At 53.9% G+C, this 20947-nt stretch overlaps 9 protein-coding genes across 9 annotated transcripts; 4 read left to right on the top strand and 5 right to left on the bottom strand.

The window, feature by feature from the left end:
- Positions 1 to 37: 37 nt before the first annotated feature.
- Positions 38 to 1507, bottom strand: FAH12 (Oleate hydroxylase fah12; the record flags this gene model as incomplete). Its single annotated transcript, XM_051497556.1, has 1 exon — positions 38 to 1507. The coding sequence occupies one exon, from the start codon at positions 1505 to 1507 to the stop codon at positions 38 to 40; it is 1470 nt and encodes a 489-aa protein (XP_051352203.1).
- A 3727-nt stretch (positions 1508 to 5234) lies between these two features.
- Positions 5235 to 7150, top strand: J4E92_006184 (uncharacterized protein; the record flags this gene model as incomplete). Its single annotated transcript, XM_051497555.1, has 5 exons — positions 5235 to 5480; positions 5536 to 5545; positions 5599 to 5696; positions 5863 to 5983; positions 6039 to 7150. The coding sequence occupies 5 exons, from the start codon at positions 5235 to 5237 to the stop codon at positions 7148 to 7150; spliced, it is 1587 nt and encodes a 528-aa protein (XP_051352202.1).
- A 525-nt stretch (positions 7151 to 7675) lies between these two features.
- On the bottom strand, positions 7676 to 9159 carry J4E92_006183 (uncharacterized protein; the record flags this gene model as incomplete). Its single annotated transcript, XM_051497554.1, has 2 exons — positions 7676 to 8564; positions 8648 to 9159. The coding sequence occupies 2 exons, from the start codon at positions 9157 to 9159 to the stop codon at positions 7676 to 7678; spliced, it is 1401 nt and encodes a 466-aa protein (XP_051352201.1).
- Positions 9160 to 9768: 609 nt separating this feature from the next.
- ADE17 (bifunctional phosphoribosylaminoimidazolecarboxamide formyltransferase/IMP cyclohydrolase) lies at positions 9769 to 11659 on the top strand (the record flags this gene model as incomplete). Its single annotated transcript, XM_051497553.1, has 3 exons — positions 9769 to 9787; positions 9839 to 11176; positions 11226 to 11659. 3 exons carry the CDS (start codon positions 9769 to 9771, stop codon positions 11657 to 11659), a joined length of 1791 nt encoding a protein of 596 aa, XP_051352200.1.
- Positions 11660 to 12181: 522 nt separating this feature from the next.
- J4E92_006181 (uncharacterized protein) lies at positions 12182 to 12705 on the bottom strand (the record flags this gene model as incomplete). Its single annotated transcript, XM_051497552.1, has 2 exons — positions 12182 to 12616; positions 12664 to 12705. 2 exons carry the CDS (start codon positions 12703 to 12705, stop codon positions 12182 to 12184), a joined length of 477 nt encoding a protein of 158 aa, XP_051352199.1.
- Positions 12706 to 13267: 562 nt separating this feature from the next.
- J4E92_006180 (uncharacterized protein) lies at positions 13268 to 14274 on the top strand (the record flags this gene model as incomplete). Its single annotated transcript, XM_051497551.1, has 2 exons — positions 13268 to 13271; positions 13325 to 14274. The coding sequence occupies 2 exons, from the start codon at positions 13268 to 13270 to the stop codon at positions 14272 to 14274; spliced, it is 954 nt and encodes a 317-aa protein (XP_051352198.1).
- A 563-nt stretch (positions 14275 to 14837) lies between these two features.
- On the bottom strand, positions 14838 to 16406 carry J4E92_006179 (uncharacterized protein; the record flags this gene model as incomplete). The annotated part of the gene is made up of 4 exons (XM_051497550.1): positions 14838 to 15581; positions 15628 to 16216; positions 16268 to 16350; positions 16398 to 16406. 4 exons carry the CDS (start codon positions 16404 to 16406, stop codon positions 14838 to 14840), a joined length of 1425 nt encoding a protein of 474 aa, XP_051352197.1.
- Positions 16407 to 16866: 460 nt separating this feature from the next.
- On the top strand, positions 16867 to 18730 carry J4E92_006178 (uncharacterized protein; the record flags this gene model as incomplete). The annotated part of the gene is made up of 7 exons (XM_051497549.1): positions 16867 to 16959; positions 17006 to 17077; positions 17129 to 17261; positions 17311 to 17415; positions 17462 to 17785; positions 17845 to 18061; positions 18109 to 18730. 7 exons carry the CDS (start codon positions 16867 to 16869, stop codon positions 18728 to 18730), a joined length of 1566 nt encoding a protein of 521 aa, XP_051352196.1.
- Positions 18731 to 19409: 679 nt separating this feature from the next.
- Positions 19410 to 20618, bottom strand: J4E92_006177 (uncharacterized protein; the record flags this gene model as incomplete). The annotated part of the gene is made up of 1 exon (XM_051497548.1): positions 19410 to 20618. One exon carries the CDS (start codon positions 20616 to 20618, stop codon positions 19410 to 19412), a length of 1209 nt encoding a protein of 402 aa, XP_051352195.1.
- Positions 20619 to 20947: the final 329 nt, after the last annotated feature.

Below are 20947 nucleotides of genomic sequence, written 5' to 3'. Positions count from 1 at the left end.
ATAGTCCGCTCTAAAAAATAAGATTCGTAATCATCGCTTACTCGTTGTCACTCTCAGGGCCGACCTCCATCTTCGCAGCCTTCTTGGCTCCGGGAGCATCGATCTTCTGTGGTGGCACACCGAGGCCGTTGTGGTTGCGGAAGAATAGAACACCCTTGCCCTCGCCCTCAGCACCGACGCTGGGCTCGACCCACTGGCACCAGCGTGCGCTCTTGTACAGCGCCTTCAAGAAACCGATGGGGCCGTCCTTTGTGTCAGAGCGGTAGTGCCTGCCCATGATGGGCTTGATAGCCTCGGTGGCCTCGTCGGCGTGGTAGAAGGGAATGGTGGAGATGTAGTGGTGGAGGACGTGGGTCTCGACGATGCCGTGGAGGAGGGTGCGTCCGATGAAGCCAAACTCGCGGTCGATGGTAGCAGCGGCACCACGAGTGTAGGTCCAGGTGGTGGCATCGTAGTGGGGCAGGGTGGGGTCGGTGTGTTGCAGGAAGGTGATCATGACGAGCCAGTGGTTGACCCACAGGTAGGGGATGATGTACCAGACGAAGAGGTTGTTGAAGCCGTAGCTCTTGCCAATGAAGGTGAGAGCAGCGATGACAAGAGCGATACCGAGGTCGCTGAGCAGGATGAGGTGCTCGTCGCGCTTCTCGTATAGGGGGCTGGAGGGGTTGAAGTGGTTGACACCGCTGAACAGGCCGTTCTTCTTGCCCTTACCCTTGCCCTCGATCTGACGCTCGTGGTTGTTGTGGCCGGTGACGTTGGCCATGAGGTACATGGGCCATCCACCGAGCTGCTGGCCGATGGTGTGGAGCAGGGTGTAGATGGGAGTCTCGTCAGCCAGCTCGGAGATCTCGTGGATCGCCTTGCCGACACGGGTGGCGTAGACCTCGCGGGTCTTGGGGACGAAGACCATGTCGCGCTCCATGTGGCCGGTGGCCTTGTGGTGCTTGCCGTGGGAGATCTTCCAGGAGAAGTAGGGAACGAGGAGGAGAGAGTGGCAGACCCAGCCGACAGTGTCGTTGAGCACCTTGGAGGGCGAGAAGGCCTGGTGGCCGCACTCGTGGGCAAGAATCCACAGACCAGTGCCGAAGAAGCCCTGGAGGACAGTGTATAGGGCCCAGAGACCAGCGCGGAGGGGCATGTTGGGGACCGTCTCGGGAGTCACGTAGTTGTGGAACACGTAGAAGGTAGCGGCGAGCGAGGCGAGGTCGCGGGCGACGTAGCCCAGACCACGGATGGCAGAGCGCTCGAAGCAGTGCTTGGGGATGGCATCGCGCAGCTGCTTGATGGTGTAGTCGGGGATCTCGAACTCGTTGCCGTAGGTGTCGAGGAGCTTGCCGGTAGCCTTCTTAGAGTGCTGGGGCTGCTCGTCCATCGAGGACAGCGACGTGTTGGAGGCTGAGCCGGCTGGCGAGTCGAAGGGTGAGGCCGAGACTGAGTTGGCAGTCGAATCGGCCGTCATATTTCTCTTCAGCACAGGCTGCTGGGCGCGGGCAGTCGAGGTTGCCATGGTGGGAGAGGTTGTGGTGTGGTGGTGGAGGGGAAAGAGGGTTGGCGGTGGGGAGCAAGCCTGAGCAGTTGCAGCACCAGAGGGCTATCAACTGTTGAGATGCAGGGCAGGCTGCGAATTGGAGGGTGTGCCGGGACTGGCAGGTGGATGAATGTCTGTACGACTTTCAGAGAGTGAGAGAGATTAGGTGAAGAAGGGCGCTGTGTGTGCGGGACAGGTGGGAATTTAAAGCAGGGCCCTCAGGGCGGTGTCGATGAATTTCTGGGTATGCGCCAGGGTAGGAATGGGCAGGTCAACGAGCCAGGGGCGTTCGAGAAGCCGTTTCGCTTCGATAATCAGACAGGTCCGGCTCCATCAACTAGCACGCTTTCTCTCTACACCTTGTGCATCTCTCTCCACTCGGCAAAAATTACTTTCACCATTGCCCTCCCTCGCCACCGCACTGGACACGGACAGCTCTGTCCTGGTCGAGAGGCGTGGTACACGGTGCCATCTCCACCGGCATGCGTGTCCAGCACTGCATTCTCTAGCTCCCTCCCGCAACAAGCCAGTCTACATGGGGCCCTGAATTTTCAGCAGATCGCTCTCATCCGTTGGCTTGGCGCGTCGCTAGCCATGAGTATGGCAAGCAGACCGCTTGTTTGTGCCCATCACCACCCGCACTCCAGCGCCTCGCCTAGAGTCGTCGCCCGCAGGTACCAGGTGGATATCTGCCGGGCTTGAACTGGTGGCGATTGTCTGAGTTGGCGCCGAATGAACCCGCTACACTACTGGGTGTGTAGGCTACTACCCCCTACCACGAGCAAAAGCAATGCGCACTCTACGGAGGCCCGCAATGGCTCGAAAACGTTGTGGGCGCACATCGCAAAAAGTCGGAATGCCTCCCACGGATGGTGCAGGCCTCGCTGCAGGGTCTGGGCTAGCGCGCCAGGCACCATTCAACCAGATTGATTCGCCGCAGACCCCGCCGAGGTTCAGCCTTTGCTCTTCGAACGCGTCTCCACACGTGGAGGGGTCCTCTGGGCCACGTCTCGAGCTGCCATCACTTCTGCCATCGCTACCAGACGCCTCTTCACGGCGTGGCATCGCATGACGGGCTCACTGACGCTTATCTATGTACTGCGGCTGTTCAACGGTCGGCTTACATCCTTCGTCGGTCCCAACAAACTATACATCGTCATCTCACACCTAGCTACTGCCCCGTACATGTCCAGGTGCATCGCTTGGCGCTCTCGGTTACGCTAGTCTATCTTATCTTTGCTAGCAGAATCTCGCAAGCCATACCACAACGGTCCTCGAACCACGTCGAATTGGCGTCTAGCGCAGTACTCCTCTTACACCTGTATCACGATACTCAGAACCCATTGCACTCGTTATGCTTTGCTCGCGTTCAAGGTCTCTTGCTGAGACTCACCTCCGTTCGGGCCGTTGTAGCAGGACGTCTCACATCTTTCGCCCCGAACACACTCTGATGATATCAACTTTCTTCTTCTCATCACGAATTTCTTTACAGACTAATCCGGTTCTGGAACTGCGTTCAGCCTTCTCTCGGCCATCTTCGATAAGTGTGGTCGCGCTGTAGCGACTAGCACCTACGTACTCGGGACTTTCACATGCCAACCCCACTACCCCATCACCACCGGCAAGTGGATCACGGAGAATATTGAGCGGAGGATCGCCCCTAAAACACGTTCAACGGCTTTATCGGGCCCCTCAGATCGATCCTGGGACTTGCAACCTTGATCTTGGCGCATACTAGCAAGCGACGAGCTTCAATGGTGATTTCCACATGTTACAAACGTTTTGCTGGGGCGGCGATGATATCAAATGCACCGGGCAGGTCTCGTGCTGGAAATCGATCACTCTAGTCACGGACCCTAAAGGGTTTTTCACGTGTCTCCGAGGTACTCGTCACAATTGGCCACTTACCGCATACGTGGACCTTGAGTGTAGCACTGGGTTCAGGATCAACACAACACATGCTATAGTGAAGCATGCCAACCTAGGAAAAACTTGAACACCCTGGAGCCTACGTTTACGTTGGGTCACACACTTTACAGGTTTTTGTCTTGATGTAGCTCCCAGGCCTGTTCAGGTTTTTTTCTTGTATAAGGTGAAAGCACCATTGTTTATCAGTGTTCATTCCTGGCTTTGGATGTCCTCCTTATACTTCCAAGTGCTGACGAGAAATAGCGGCACACGACTTGCTTCAGCACAATCAAACATGCGGAGATTATGCCTAGATTTGCCTCGGCCAACGTCCAGAGGCCTCGCTCTATAAAATCCCAGGTTTCGTCTCGTTGGTTGCGCACGCTATTAGCAACGGCTGTAGCACGTAGTATTGACGTTATTGTTACACTAATGATACTGTCAGTGCATGTACAGCACATGGTGATGCACACGCAAGATAGCTGTCTATACAAGCAATACTTACAACCCGCCGAGCAAGAATATGCTGTATAGGAGAATCATCTCTTGGGATTTGAGCCGTAGTCCCGAGATTTCCCGGATGGGCAGTGCCAATACGATCACATCTGTCGTAATATTGATCGCGGCGTTTGCGACCCAAAATTCCGAGCTGTCGATGCAGTTTCCTTCGATATCCTTATCCCAGGATCGCTGGATTGGGACGCATTGGAAGATAGTCGCGAAAACAGTGGCAATCCCAGACGCGACAACGATGGAAAGCGCGCAATAACACATCCAACAGAAGTGGCGTGAGATGAGCATGCTTGAACTGAAAATGCGCTTGTACAACAGGATAACGGAGATTTTGTTCAAGCACACCACGACTTTGTATGGTGTCTGCGCGAACCAGAAAAACTTGAGGCACGTCCGCAACTCTTCGATCGAAAGATCAGCCTTGTGTTTGCCATAGCCGTACCCAACAGATATATGAACAAAGGCCGACATCGAAATGGAGAATAGCTAATACGTCTTAGTCAGAACACCAGCGAGCATACACTGGACTTACCAAAGACGCTACGATCGCGTAGTCGTCAGCGCGTAATGCCACATCTCCTCGAAGTCGAACGACAATTCTGGCAACGACCGTGAGGCCAGCGACAATGATCATTACAAGAGATGTCAAGTACAGCTTCCATCCTTGGTTGGCTTCACCATCTGATGGGAAACCCATATTGAACGTCATCTCGTATGGAAGTCCGTATCGCTCGGCAAATTGCTCTGTGCGAAAGACATAACTAAGTCCAAGCCTCGAGCGGACAAGGTCATTATCTGAATGCTTTGTTCTCATCCTTCGGTCTGCAACCAAATGCTTGTGCCGCGGAGCCCACTTTGCCTTTTTCACATCTCTATGTCATGGACCCAACTTTACTGGCTGTAACAACAGCTCATATCGCTATCAGTGGAGAGACATTATCGAATGTGGTGATCTTCGGGTCGGGTGAACCGATCAGTGTTCCTCCGACCCCGGGAAACACATAAGCGACAATCCTTCACACGTCGGCCTCCCGTTTGAGGAAAGGCGTCAAGGAACCTTGTATGCGGCGTAGTTGTACGAGCTGTCCTGCAGGGTAGTTCGGACATAAGGACATCGAAGGCATTTCCAATTATATTCGCGCACGGCAGCAATCGAATCTAAGATTGCGACCAGCGTTCTTATTGCCTCCTACATCTCCGAGAGTACAAGATCCTACGGGCACCAACTTTCATCCGCACCTTTTTGTCGACAGCCGCGGCTCCTGTGAAAAGCGATTGCATCAAGATGCATAGTCTTGTAACCCTATCATTGTGGCTATGTGCCATTGAGTTGTCTCTGGCTGCGCCGAAGACATTCTCCTACGAGCACGCGAAGACGGAGAATGGGCAGATCACCGGCCATCGCTCACCCAAAGCCAACGAGGTCTGGGAGTATCTGGGTATCCCATATGCGCAGCCACCACTCGGTGCTTTGCGATTCGCTGCACCTCAGAAGTACAAAGGCCAAGGGGAATATATTGCTACCAACTTCGTAAGCATTCACTTGGCGTTACCAACCCATGGACTCCAAATGTGTTGACGATCAGAGCAGGGATAGTAGGCGTCTGGCATTGATGCTGCATGTGTTATCAGGCTGATTTTATGCACAGTGGCTGCCCACAACAACCTCCCAATTGGCCGGCATTTCCTGGATTTACTCCTCAAGCATTGGATGTACTTGACTCCGGTACGAAGTCCCAGAAAGAGAGTCTATATCAGTGCTAGACGCCGTAACGACAGAGTCGCGAGTTTGTGCAGCTTGATACACACAGAGTACCCTTATTCTATTTACAACTTTGCTAACCCTTTCAAGTACGTTGCTTTTGACATGCAACACTACCTGCAAATGGGTACTGATTTGACCCCCTGTTTAGTTTGCTGGTGGTACTGGAATGCCCACAAGTGAGGACTGCCTTACTTTGAACATTTGGTCAAAGCCAGCCATTAAGTCTGCTAAGGCGAAGAAGCCTGTCTATGTTTTCTTCCATGGAGGGCGTAGGTCATCAATGGTCTTCCTATTCCCCAGCGTCCACTTGTCTTACTTGAACAGGCTTCGCGGGCGGCTATACCAACACGCCCTTTGCCAATGGCCAATACCTCGCAAACAACGAGGACATCGTCGTCGTTTCGGTCAACTACCGCCTCAATGTCTTTGGCTTCCCTGGTGCCCCTGATGCAGACACCAATCTCGGATTGCGGGACCAACGCCTCGCGGTGGAATGGCTCCAGAAGAACGTCGCAGCATTCGGCGGAGATGCGAAAAGGATGGTCATCGCTGGCCAGTCTTCCGGTGGTGCAGCCGTGGATTGGTGGTCCTATGCGTACAAGGAGAACGCTATCGTCCACGGTCTCATGTCGACATCAGGTAACGTATTCAGCTTCCCCATGAACACACCAGAAAAGCAACGATCCAACTGGTTCGACATCGTAGATCTAGTAGGCTGTGGCTCATCAAACGACACACTGTCCTGCATGCGCCATCAACCCTGGGAAGTCCTGTCAAAAGCGGTAACAAAGATCCCTCCCAGCCCAGGCGGCAGTCCAGTCCGGTCAACACCGCCTTTCTACCCGGTCGTCGACAACCAGACCATCTTCGCCGACTACCTCTCCCGCTCAGCCGCCGGCGACTTCGCTAAACTGCCTTATTTCCACGGCCACAACGACCACGAACAAGGCTATTACGTCATCCCAGCTTTTGCTCAAGGCCGAAACGTGACGGAGGCGCAGGGCGACCAGTTCCTCCTTGAGTCCTTCGTCTGCCCCGTTTCCCATGAAGCTAATGCACGCATTGATGCTGGTGTACCCACATGGGTCTACCGATACTACGGCGACTGGAACAATACCCGTCTGTATCCTACGTCTGGTGCGTATCATGGGACTGAACTGAACATGATTTTTGGTGGCTCTGCGGATGCTAGCGGCCTCCCTCAAACGCAGGCTCAGAAAGACACTGTTAGGCTTGTGCAGCGGGCTGTTGCTGCGTTTACTGAAGACCCGAAGGAAGGGCTGACGAAGCTGGGCTGGCCGGTCTTTGATCCGGAGAAGAAGAGTTGGGGTGAGATTGCTGTGGGGAATCGAGCGAAGATATCGTTTGCGAGACCGGAGAAGTATGATGCGAAGTGTGGGGACGTTGTGTTGGGGTCTTTACAGGGCATGTCGTAAGGGCAGGTAGGGACTGTGCTGTGCAAGCAAATCTCAGCAGATCTTCGCATCAGACCCTATGGCCTTGAAGCACGACGTTCCAATCTTCGGCCCGACCAGGCCCTTCATGAAGTCCTCATTGTATTGATGGGGTCACTACTGGACCGGAAAATAGCAACACTGGAGCAGACCACCTCGTCCGCTAGTAGCTATCACGTACAGCATAGATGAACGAGAAGGATACGTCGATCTTAGGAGTGTTTATTCCGTTGCGCATATACAGATGTGGTATTCAAAGCCTGACATGGATTCAACAAATGACGTTTCCAATGGCATCGTCGGAAGCATGCTCTTACCAGTAACCAGACTCAAGCACAAAGTCCGAATGCCATCTAGTCAGCTGTCAGCGAAACCAGGCTACCATACTAAGAAACGAGGCCGACTACCCTAGTCTGGCATTACGCATGATGGCAGAACAGACAGGGAATTGGGGATGAAAGTCGAAACGTTTGCGCGTCAAAACGATGTATCGTTCTACCACTACTACTACAATCGTGCTCTTAGCGATCTAACATCCAACTTCTTCCAAGCCAAAAACGCAACCAAAGCCACAACACTGATCCGCCCAACAAGTGCCGTGGCAACCGCCCTCCTGACAAGCGGATAGTAGCCCTCTAACATGGAATTGACTGCAGCGCCTCTCGCCATCATCTTCACCCTCCCGCTTTGTCCCCACCCTCTTCCTACACCCAAGCCAGCTATGCCGACCTCACCCGGCTTCTCTTCCTCCAAAGACCCAAGCGCTTCACTGCCAATGCCTGGGAAATCTTGTGTAGGTACTCCTGTCGCATCCTGACCGGTCGTCGTTGTCACGCTCGACGCAGCTGTGCTCATTTCCAAAGACTTCTGCTTCCGGAACCGGTACGACATGGCCCACATGACGAACCTTACGTCCCAGTTGGTAAACGTAGGATATGTCCAGAGCTCTAGCGCGTTGTGTGGTGGCATATGTTCTAGAAAGTCGCTTACGACGCCCAATGTCAAGCCCCATAGCAGTAATGGTGGCCTACGGTCCTTAGATCTTCCCTCGGGGCCTGCCAATGCTTCTCTGATCGTATTTGTGATACTCTGCGGCGCTGCTTCGACGGGTATGAAGTCGGGGATGGTTGCGCAATGCGTCGAGTTGGCTGGTACGAGTTGTATGGCAGCAAACATCATCTTGCTCAGCATGGCTTGTAGGAACCAGCGCTTGATGCCCAGTTCGGACTTTGCCAGTCGCGCTGAGACATCGGCGTATTCGTGTGTACGGAGAGCTGGTGAGAGAAGGGCGCGAATGGGGACCCAATGTGACGAGGCGACTTCGGTGGGCTGCAGGCGTTGCTGTGGGTAGGCGGGAGAGGTCAGGAGGTAGATGTATGGGCATAATACCATGAGTCTGCTTGTGGTCAGCCTATGTTTGAGATTAGAGTATCCATGATGCAGTTCTAAGTTGTAGTGCTGTGGAGGATGACGACGTACGGTACTTTGCCCCAGCTCGTTGTGACGATGCGCTGCGGTAGATTGCCGACGGCGATGGCATTGTCAGGGCTCAGATCGATGCCAACCTCTTCGAGCGCTTCTCTAGCTGCTGCTGCCTGGTCGTCCTCATCCTCTGGATCCCTCTTCCCACCTGGCAACGCAACATGTCCGTTCCACTTATCACCGATTCGTGCGGCTCGCTTTATGAAGAGTAGCTCGGGGTCTCCGTGCTTGACCCATTCTTGTGAAAAGAAGGCGCTTAGAGACGACTCAAAGTCGAATTCGGAATGAGGCTGTGCGACAGATGATCGTCTGCGTCGAGGCGGCAAAGGGCTGTCGGAGCTGTCAGGCCAATGCGAGTAGTTTGGTTGTATGCGAAGGATGAGGGCTACAGAAGCGCGTTTAGGCAGGTTTGGCGGACACGCGACATCAGGATAGGGGTTCGCGTTGAGCTCCAGCAGAATGGACTGGAGATGGCTGACGAGGTCTTCGGTACTACTATGCGTTGTCATGATATCTACGGGATCTCAATGCGTTGGTAATGGAAGTACGCGTTCGAAGATGGATGGGTCGGGAGGCCCACGGCAAGTTGGAGAGGGTGGTGACTTGTCGCGGGTACTGCTGTGCATGCAAGTGACACAAAAAAGAAACGCGCGCCGCGATGAGGTATAAATGTCGGAGGACGTGAATCTTGAGATTCACCGATTGATATATGCGTATCGCAACGGAGAACCGAGGCGCGATAATTGACATGGCCATGGCGATTGGCTGCATCGCTCAACTCTGCGTAGAGGAGCTGACGAGCGGTGAGTGGACGCCATGATCGGTACGACACATGGATATGGGAAGACAGGCGATGCACAGCGGGAGCTACGCGTATATCCAAAGGATACGAGCCGTAGTGATCTGGAGTTTGCGTCTCGCAGTCGCGTAGCGGAGATGAGCTCTGGCCAATCGGGCTAATGCCATGGAGGGGCAGGCAAATGAGGTCACTTGTGAGCCCCGCGACGCCAAAAAAACTCCACAGTGTGTCGTGCGCCATTGTTTTGTACCCCAGATCTCTCTGCTTCGATTGACTGCCTCTCTTCAATTGACAACTGAATATTCAAATCATAGTCAACATGGGAGGCCAAAAGACAGGTAAACACACGCTTCCAGTGCCCATGGATTACTCCTAACTCTTTGCGACAGCAATTCTGTCAGTTTATGACAAGACCGGTCTTCTTGACCTGGCCAAGGGACTGCACGAATGCGGTGTCCGGCTGCTGGCCTCGGGCGGCACGGCCAAGATGATCCGCCAGGCCAACTTCCCCGTAGAAGATGTCTCTGCCATCACCAAGGCGCCTGAGATGCTCGGTGGACGCGTCAAGACGCTCCACCCCGCCGTACACGGAGGCATTCTCGCGCGCAACCTCGACTCGGACGACTCAGACCTCTCCGCCAACAGCATCGACAAGATCGACTTCGTCGTATGCAACCTGTACCCCTTCTCCGAGACCGTCGCGCGCATCAACGTTACCATCCCAGAGGCCGTCGAGGAGATCGACATCGGAGGTGTCACCCTTCTTAGGGCCGCCGCGAAGAACCACGCACGCGTCACCATCATCAGCGACCCCAACGATTACCATGACCTCCTTACCGAACTCAAGAAAGACGGCGAGGTCTCAGAGAACAGCAGACAGCGCTACGCGTTGAAGGCTTTCGAGCAGACCTCGTCATACGACACCGCCATCTCCGAGTTCTTCAGGAAGAAGTATGCAGGCGACGGCGACCAGTTCCTTACCCTCCGATACGGCGCAAACCCCCACCAAAAGCCCGCGACCGTCTCGATGCCGGAAAAGTCGCTGCCCTTCAAGGTGCTCTGCGGCTCTCCCGGATACATCAACCTGCTCGATGCGCTCAACGCATGGCCTCTGGTGCAGGAGCTGACCAAGGCGCTCAACTACCCAGCGGCAGCCAGCTTCAAGCACGTTTCGCCTGCGGGCGCGGCTATCGGAGTTCCCCTCAGTGAGGTGGAGCGCAAGGTATACATGGTCGACGACATTGAGGGCATTGAGAAGTCGGGTTTGGCACAGGCCTACGCTAGGGCGCGTGGTGCTGACAGGATGTCAAGTTTCGGCGACATGATTGCCCTGTCCGCTGAGGTCGATGTCCAGACTGCGAAGATCATCAGCCGCGAGGTCTCCGACGGTGTCATTGCACCCGGCTACACCGCCGAAGCTCTGGAGATCCTCAAGAAGAAGAAGGGTGGAAAGTACCTGGTCCTTCAGATGGACCCTGACTACGTCCCAGGCCCCGAGGAGACCAGGACCGTATTCGGCATCATGCTCAAGCAGCACCGCAACGACGCCAAGATCGTTCCTGCCGATACTTTCAACACCGTGATCGTGCCCAAGAACTCTGGAGCTCTTCCGGAGCCTGCCCAGCGCGACTTGACTGTCGCCACCATTGCGCTCAAGTACACCCAGTCCAACAGTGTTTGTTACGCGCTCAATGGCCAGATCGTCGGTCTCGGAGCTGGTCAGCAATGTAAGTTCGACAGATCCTATCTGGTGAGTAACCACTAATTCCTGTACAGCACGCATTCACTGCACTCGCCTGGCTGGTGACAAAGCCGACAACTGGTGGATGCGTTTCCACTCAAAGACGCTAAACCTCAAGTTCAAGAAGGGCACCAAGCGCCCCTCAAAATCCAATGCTATCGACCTCCTGTGCTCTGGTCTCGTCCCTGAGTCAGGCATCGAGCGCGACGATTTCGAGGCCAACTTCGAAGAGGTACCCCAGCCATTTACCGCGGATGAGCGCAAAGAGTGGCTCTCCAAGATGGAGAGCGTTGCCGTCAGCTCCGATGCCTTCTTCCCCTTCATCGACAACGTCTTTAGGGCGCACCGAAGTGGTGCCAAGTACATTGCTGCGCCCACAGGAAGCCAGAACGATGGCGCCGTCTTCGAGACGGCTGAGAAGCTGGGTATCACCTTTGTTGAGCAGCACATCCGGTTGTTCCACCACTAAGAAGTTGGTGTGAGAGATGAAGATGATACTTGCTGATGACTTTAACGTGCATTGAAGCTGGCGAGATGACCAGTCTAAATGAGATGAGATTACGATACCTTCAAAATGTGGATACTTCAACCTCCAACTCGACCGTCAGTAAATTGTGATCTATTGAGTGGCACGGCCTACTCCTTGCCCTGAAAGGCCCTTCAGAGTGCTCCCATCCTGCTGCCATCCTGCTGCGCGGGCATCAGTCTCTCCGCGAGAGGAACATGTGATAGCAAAGTGCTGAGCTCGACACAGCTGCAAGTATCACCATAGTGGTGCAGAACCGCGTGCTTCTTGAATATTCAACGTAATCCGTGTTGCCGCAACGGCAGACATGCTGGCGGCACTGCAGCAGCTAGAAAGCGGTCGGACGGCCTTCGTAATGATACATCCTTGGAGAATCGGACGATGTATGCGACGTAGCGTGAGGTATTGGTGCGACACGTACACGATCGCAGTCCTAAAAGCGCCTGCTTCAGTCGCATTATAACCTCATCTGACCCTCCCTACGCCCGTTATCTTATCCTCCACCATCTTCATCAAGACATCCTTATCCTTAACAGCCTTCACCCTCTCCCCCTCCAGATCTTCCAGCTGCCTCTCTAACTCCTTCATCCTATCCACCTGCTCCCTCTCGCTCCAATTCAAACCCGGTAGATGCGCAATCAACCTCTCAATCTGCTGTTCCTTCAACGTAATATCCTGTGCCATTTCTTTCAGATCTGCTTGAAACTGCTCTGGGGAGGGTTTAGGTGGGGCCGCGATTGTTTGTTGTGAGGGGTCTTGGGCAATGCCTTGTTGTGTGTTCTCGGCGGCGTTGCGTGCTTCTAGTTGCGCAAAGGTTTCGAGGGGTTGTTGGCCTTCGGGGACGCTGGGTGGGGCGTTTTCGCGGATTTGACGGAGGGCGGCGGACATTTGGTTTAGGAGCTGGGTTTGTTAGGAGGAGGGATCGTGTGTTGGTTGGAGGGTGGTACCATGTCCAGTTCATCTTGGATTTGGGTGAGGATGTCGCCCATGATGGCAGGTGGATATGTTGAATGGGTGGAAGCTTCTAGCTGCTAAGAGATAGATATAAAACCGGGTTCCAAAGCTGCGAGTTTGGCGTGCTTAATTTGAGTGTGTATGCTACAGACAAGTATCGCGTTCGAGTTGTAGAATGCGCCGGCTGGGCTAGCCTAGCGCGTCACCGCCATGTCCAGGGCTCAAATTATACGCGAATGCTCTTTCCCTCCAATTCACCCCACTCGACGCCCGGCACCCACTTTCATTCTCCGTCGCGTCAATCTTTGTGTAAATATGTCACATTCCAAGCGCTATCTCAGGATACCGTGATGCGACCTTCCCTCCGCCCACTATGGCTCCCACAAACCTCGTTCCTCGCACGGCTCCCCCGAACTACTCCGCACCGCGTCCCACGCCGAATCGCGACCACATCAGCGCGCAATGCTGCACCAATTGACCTACCCAAACTCAGACTTTCGCCCGGCTCTCTGTATCACGATTCGCTTACGACATTCCTCGAATATGCGAAGGAAACCAATCTAAATTTGACCTCGACTCTCGCTATTGGTACTATCTATGAGTACATGTCGGCGCAGGCGCTCATGCGCCTAGGCTTCTCTCTCTTACGTATAGGTCGTATGGGGGATGCGGGCATAGACTTGATTGGACACTGGGTGCTGGGCCCTCTCAGAGAACCCATGCCCGTCATCGTACAGTGCAAGGCAAGGAGTAATAGTGTCAACCCGAAACACATCCGCGAACTCGAAGGATCTTTCCAGGGTGTACCACCGCATTGGCGCAACAAGGATGTCTTGGGGCTATTGGTAACAACAAAAAAGGCTACGACGGGGGTGATGAAAGCTATAGCGAACAGTTCGTGTCCTATGGGCTTCATACTCATATCGCGGGAGGGACTAGTGGAGCAATTTGTTTGGAACCGGGCGGCAACTGAGAGAGGGCTGCAAGGAGTAAGTGTCACGGTGAGGCATACCCCGCGGGCTTTACTGGAAGATCCTGAGGAGGGATTAGAAGAGGACGCGAGGGTATCAAAGAAGAGTCAGGACAAGTTCAAAACTTCGGGAACGATGAAAGACATACAATTAACCTGGATGGGATCGCCCATCTTTCCAGACAGGGACAATCTCGACCAGGAAACCCTCAAGCTCATGCGCCAGATCCCAGCCAACATTGTGCATGTACCCGCCCCTGTCGTTGAAGTGGAAGAGCCACCCGAAGGGCGTTCCAAGGGTTCTGCAAAGGACAAGAAGGTCACTCCAGCCGTTGCGCCCAAAATCGGTCGGCCCTTGAAAATGTTTTCCGAGAAAGCGCCTCGTCCACGCGGAGGCCAAATCTCAGGCACCTTAAAGAAGCCTACCGAAGGTCATACCATGGGAAGGCCTCCAGGATCGAAGACTAAGCGTAGAGCGGGCGATGAGCCTGTGGTGATAGAGAAGCCACCGAAGCCGCCGAAGGACCCTCACCGTCATAAAAAGTTGAGGCAGCAGATACCTACCTGCCGTCCACGGTTGGGAAGACCCCCTGGATCGAAGAACAAACCCAAGGTACCTGTTGATACTGGCTGAGGTGGGAAGACTCGCATTCTTTTCGGAGAATGTGGTCTATCGCATCCTCATTCGTCCTACTAGGGACTCCCACACAAGCGCCGACTATGAGCGTCTTTTACAGTGCACATACGATTTCAGTCACAGCTACGGGCTATGCATGCAGCCAAGCGGGACAATCGACAATAGCGCATGAACAAGGCGGGCGCGTCAGAACACACAGTCCGGCCAAATATGAGCATGATATGCCGAACATGGGAATTGCTCACACCTGCACTTTGTAGAAGATCAATGAGGGAAGATGCCCACACCCCAATCATGTGGACAATGGGGAGACATGGATTGGCGGCTACGCTCCCAAGATTCCCAGGCATCACCACATGGCCATTTCAGGAGCAAACCATGGATCGAGGAAACAAACAAAATACTTCATTAAGGTCAAAACGTGGGATGCTGTTCGTACTCAACTCGCGACACGTGGGCGGACGCGAAACCATGCAGAGAACTAAATAATAATACAATCCTAACACATGTTGTACAAAGACAAACTAAAGTATGCCGTGATCTAATTGTCTACTGTGCTATCAGTAGTCAAATCGATCTGGCAGCACGAGAGGAGCAACCAGTGTCCATGTGTAAATGCCGTAGCACACCCATGCGCTGATGATCTTTGCCCAACTGGCCCAGTACGTCCGGCCGACAGGAACGAAGCTACCAGATACATCCTTCTCGTCAAAGTTTGTAGTGAGGAGAGTGGCAACCCATGTTGTGCTGAGGAAGAAGATGATGTGGAAGAGGGTGTAGTTGTACTGTGTTGCGTTGCGCTCGTCATCGCGCGGGTTCTTCTTGCTGGAGGGCTCGTCGTCTTCGTCCTCACTGTCGGAGTCGTCGAGGGCAGACGCGGGGAGGGAGCCAGACTCTACAGCGGCGCGAAGGGCAGCTTGGCGCATATCACGACGGGACTCGGGTTGCTGTGTGACGAGACCATGTTCGTAGTCTTCGGTGCCAACCTGTGCGTAACCATTTCCGTGAGGGTTGCCTTGGGCGCCCAGAGCGAGGCCGTATGTTGCTGCACGGGTGGTGGTGTAGGCAACTGTGACGAATGTGACAATCGCGCCGATGATGATGGTCGCCTTACGAGTTCCACGGGCGCGAATGAGGGGGTTGCATTGATGGTCGTCGGGTTCCATGCCTACGGCAGACAAGGTGAGGTAGGTGCAGTAGACGGCTACGATGGCGGATTGGGCGAGACCAGCTCGGGGGTTTACGTCCTGTACTGCGGGGTGGATCGAGGCGACGGATGAAATGAGGAGCAGAATCAAGTTGATCTGACTGAGTTAGCTAGTTTCGGCATACGTCCAGAAGTCAACTTACGGTAATGGCTGCCTGGTTCATGCCGCATCCACTCTTTGCAAAGAAGATGTACATGACAATGGTCATGGCGATTGACGCTAGGTACATGGACATGGCACTACCCACGAGCATGCCTGTCCAGACGCGCGACTCGGTAGTTTCAATCTTCTCCTGGCAGTACTCGGCCCAGTTGTGCGCCAGATCCACGAGCAGAATGAGACCGATGAGAAGGAACAGACACGCGCCAACCATGGCGAAGTAGTTGCCCCAGACGATGAAGAACGAGTTCGGGATGAAGAAAGTCAGGACAATCATGCCGATCCAGCCCATGATCTTGGGAGCCCAGAAGCCGTTCTGGATGGTCGCGCGACCGTCCTTGGAAGACCGTACTCCGATGAGCATAAGCGCCATGAGGACGTGGAAGAAACCGAGCGCGAAGTTGATGCGCTGCACTGCAACGTAGCCGTAGCATTGTTCGCCGTGGCACTTGATGTCGACGTAATCCAGAGTGAGGTGGGCAAGCTTCTTCATGGCCCAGTCGGTGAGCATGATCCATGAGACAATCGAGTTGATGAGGAGGATGAGCGCGTATGCGATACGGGTGGCGATGCTGCGCGCAGTCAGTATACGATGAACACATCTCCCAGGCTCGTAGTCCTACCTGTTACCGCATTTTCCTCCGCAAGAGCCCATGACGGCGCTGCATGTCGCGGCGCCACAGCAGGAGGCGGCAACGCTCCAAACCTGGCCATGTTAGCGGCGCGCAGTCGCGAGGGAGCGTGTCAACGTACGGTGCCCATGGCGGGCATAGCCAGGAAGGGGACGGATAGTAATGCGCCCATGGTTGAGATGCCGTGAGTCGCCTGGGGTGGTGTTGTGTGGAGAAGCTGGAGGCACGAGGAGGAGGCCGGTGACGTTCCTGCGCATGCGCTTGTGTCGCGGCTCCTGCCGCCAAGTCACGCCTTGGCCATCTTATCTCCGATCAGCTGCAACGGCCATGCTTCACTTCGACTCTCCATTCACTCGACAAACATCGGTCTAGTGTCTTGGGGTTCGCCTGACATCTTGTTTGCCTCGCGCTATAGACTTCTTTCGTGTCCTTCATTCTTTGCTTGCTTCTTTTGCATATCTTTGCCTGCGCTATTAGTTCCTCGGCTTAGCAAGTGCCGATATCAGTTCCAGTCCGCGATTGCGCAACTCGATATCTCCCGCACTCGATGATCAGCGCACTGCAATAACACCTCATTCACACTGACCAAAATGGTCGCCGAAGAGCAGCCTCCCACCCACAAGAAGACGCGCATTATATCCGTCGTTGCTGCCACCGCAATCGCGCTTGCCTGTGGTACAAATGTACGTCTCCGTCATACATCTGGAGTGGGATGCTAACAGACCCCAGTATGCCTACTCAGCATGGGCACCGCAGTTCGCCGATAAGCTCCAACTCTCTGCGACCCAGAGCAATGTCGTCGTATGCCATCCTACGTACCTCCTGAACACGAACGTCGTCTTACAATTATAGGGAACGGCCGCCAACCTGGGCATGTATGCTTCTGGCATACCTATGGGCATCATAACGGACAGGAAGAGCCCGCGACTGGCTGCAATTATCGGCATGTTCGCGCTCTTCGTTGGCTACTATCCCATCAAGCTCGGTAGGATACCTCGTACCTGCTCGCCAGATTGTCGTCTAACTGTTGCCAGCGTATGATGGAGGTCCAGGCTACATGAGCGTTGGCCTGATATCCTTGTGTTCCTTTTTCAGCGGTGTGGGCAGCTGTGCTGCCTTCCAGGCTGCTTTGAAGACGGGTAATACCTTCATCAACTCTTGTTGGGTCTATACTAATAATGACAGCGACACTCAACTGGCCTACTCATCGCGGATCGGCCACTGCTTGCCCGCTGGCTGCCTTCGGATTGAGCGCCTTCTTCTATACTCTCATCGCCGGCATAGCATTCCCAGGTAATACCTCCGGGTTGCTTATGATGCTTTCTCTCGCGACCTCCCTACTCGTTCTGGTATCGATACCCTTCCTCATCGTCGTCGACCACAAAGCTGGCACCGGCTATGCTGTGCTACCCACCAGCGAACGTACGCGACGCAACTCCAATGTCCTCCATAAGACGAGATCCAACGGCTCCAAGTACAAATCATCTGCTCTTCCACAGCAAGAAATTAGTAAGCGCTGCTTTCTTTCCACCCCTGTCTTCCCCTTGTCACCTGCCAACCACTTCTAGCAGCCGAAGAAGAACAGGACCGTCCCTCAACCGAGACCTCGTCACTTCTCTCGTCTGGCCCTGGCGACATCATCGACGATGACGACGACGCAGCAAGCAAAAAGTCAGCTCACTCATGTATAGATATCACTGGTTTGGCACTTCTGAACAAACCGGAATTCTGGCAACTATGGGTGCTCATGGGTCTCCTATCTGGAGTTGGTTTGATGACAATCAAGTATGTATACTCCAGATATTCATCGTGGCCATCACTGACTAGTGCAGCAACATCGGTCACGACGTTCAGGCCCTCTGGAAACATTGGGACGACTCCGTCAAGAACGCCTTTGTCGCTGACCGTCAGCTATGGCATGTATCCATAATCTCGCTCTGTTCCTTCTTAGGACGCCTGTCTTCAGGCATTGGCTCTGATCTTATTGTCAAGCGACTGCATCACTCACGCTTTTGGTGTGCTGCCATCTCTGCCACCATCTTTGCTTTGGCTCAAGTTGCTGCCATTCGCGTTGAGGATCCCCACTTCCTGTGGGCAGTATCCGGACTCTCCGGACTCGCATATGGCGTTCTATTTGGCGTCTTCCCAGCGCTCGTGGTTGATGCATTCGGTCCCGATGGCTTCGCCGTCAACTGGGGCTTCATGACTCTGGCACCTGTCGTCAGCGGAAACGTCTTCAATCTCTTCTACGGTGCAGTGTACGACTCCAACTCGGTGGTTGAACCAGATGGTCAGCGTGGATGTGAGCTGGGTCTCTCATGTTACCGGACGGCTTACTACGTCACTCTCACATCGAGCATATTGGGTATCTTCGCTTGTTTCTGGGGTATCTACGGCGAGCATATACGCAAGAGGCGAGAGTTGGAGGAACATGATGGTCATAGAGATGCTTGATTGTATTTCGCGGTGTCGCAACAGATAGTATTGAGGTGAAGCTGCACAGTTCTTCGTGCCTGCCTCCATCTGATAGTAAACTTAGGCATCTAAGACTTCCCACGTTCCTGCTATTGCCTCTGGCTCGATCGCACTAACTCGATCTGTGATGAGGATGAATTGGTATGTCGGCATATGGAATGTTCTTCCAAAGATTGGGCTGCATGGCGATGAAGTGCTGTCCGAAGTGTGCGATCTCACATTCTAGATCAGAGAAAACTGACTAGTCTCCAGCCGAACGCGCCTGAGGACTCTCTTTAATCTCACACGCAAACGGAACATCCGGGCAATCGCACTGGGCCATCGTGCTGTTGGTTGAGGCTGCTGGATGTCGCTATATCCCGTTGCTGCTCAAGGATGTGCATACGGTACCCAGGAGGTGTTCGTGGTTTTCTGCGGTGATAGCGATCGCCTCTCGTTGGTGTTCTATACACATCGCGTATACGTGAGAGTTTTGTCTGAAGATAGACTGATCTGGGCGATAGTCTAGTGCACGTATAGCGACAGGCTTTCCTCGTGACGTTTGATCGGATCCAATAAGCGGACGCGCTCACGATACTGCATGTCCGTATGTTGTAGTTGAGGAGAGCAACACTGCATGGCGCGCTCATGTTCCTCTTTGAAACAAAAAAGATAGATGTTATCCTTCGAACTGGGAGGGGCGGGAGGGGAGCTTGTCGACCCATTCCTCCATCGTGGTGCCCCTCATCAGATCCCGGAACTTGTAGAATGTGAACGGTCTACCCCCGAGCATCCTTTTCTGCTTATCAAATTCGATCTTGTCGTGCTCAAACAGCTCAATCCTCGTCTGTTCTAGGAAATCAGGCAAATGATCACCCCAATCACAGCCAGTCTGATCTGGCCCATTGTTTGCTTTGACAACGCGATAGCTGGGAACTTCCCTGATGCCAAAAGCTCGGCTTGCTCTCCTCAGCGCTGAGCATAGTTCCTCGTCATCTAGGTCGTTTCCAGCATCACTCGCCCACTCGCGTATGGCCGCATATGTGGTGTAGGAGCCCTGGGGAATGAATGTCGCCAAGGTCAGTATGAACTTGTCCATTGGCCAAAGCTTGCTTGCGTTTGAGATCCGGGCCCGGACTTTTTGCTTCTCGGTAGACTGTACATCTTTCATTTCGGCTTCGCATTGCTTTTTGTAGGCCTCGATAGCTGAGATAGCATCTTTTCGGAAGCTCTGCAAGCGATCGTGGTTGCTGTCGAGTGGTGGTTCCTCTAGATAAGCCTTTGTGTATGGGTAGGCGTCTATTAGTTGAGGTGTAGTCCTAAGTCGCCCTAACAGGACAAGCTGGTGTGGCAGAGTAGCGAATGCTTTATCGCTAATAAATTCGATCGGCGCGAACGGATCATGAGGCTGTTGGCCGGCTGTCAAACGAGCTCTCTCCTCGTCTTCTTGATGCGAAATCAACTCCACTACCCTGGAAGTTTGCGACCAATCGAATTGGACGTTGGCGACATTGTTCGTGGGTTGATCGATGGCCATTTGGTCTTGATCTCCAAGATTGGGTGGATCGCGGTTTGGGGCATCATCCGAAGTAAGCAGATCATCAAAGCCATGTCCTTGCATCATGGTCCAACAATGCTGTTCTATCTCTAGCAACATTGCATTGCGGACGCGTTTCCTCTCTTCGATAAATCCTTTTTGAATCTTGTGTAGGCGCGTGATCTGATCTCGATGATAGGCAAGCGCCTTATGAACGATTTCGGTCCTCGGGAGCTGGACGAGCCTCTGAACTCGTTTGAGATTGAATTCGATCTTTATCTTGACGCGCTCTTCGCGATCGATCGTGGTCTCTCGCCTAATCTCCTTTCTGATCTTCTTGTTGTTTGGCATGGTCGGATGATGTGTTGATGTTGTCGAACGCGACGGCTGGGAGGTGTCTAGAGCGTCCGAACGCGTGAACGCGTCGACGCGTCAGGGATGATCGACAGGGCTGTTAGCGTCAGCAAGGTATCTGACTCCGCGACCCCGCGTCGTAGCCTCTTCCTTCAACCTTTCCATGTTTGCCGCACGTCTCTTCTTTAGGATGTTTTGGATAAACTTGCAAAGCGCCGAGCGTTTCCCCGGTTGCTGGAAAACCAGAAGTCATTCAACTCCGTCCTAAGCCATGATCCGTCCTAAGCCCTGCGCCGTCACCAACCACCCTCTATCCGATCACGCCT

This window comes from Alternaria infectoria (genome assembly GCF_024043175.1).
Source record: "Alternaria infectoria strain BMP 0036 chromosome Unknown scaffold_9, whole genome shotgun sequence".
In the NCBI taxonomy this organism is placed as follows: Eukaryota; Fungi; Ascomycota; class Dothideomycetes; order Pleosporales; family Pleosporaceae; genus Alternaria; species Alternaria infectoria.
Note: the sequence above shows the minus strand (reverse complement) of the source record. Positions and strands in the feature narration are given on the sequence as shown.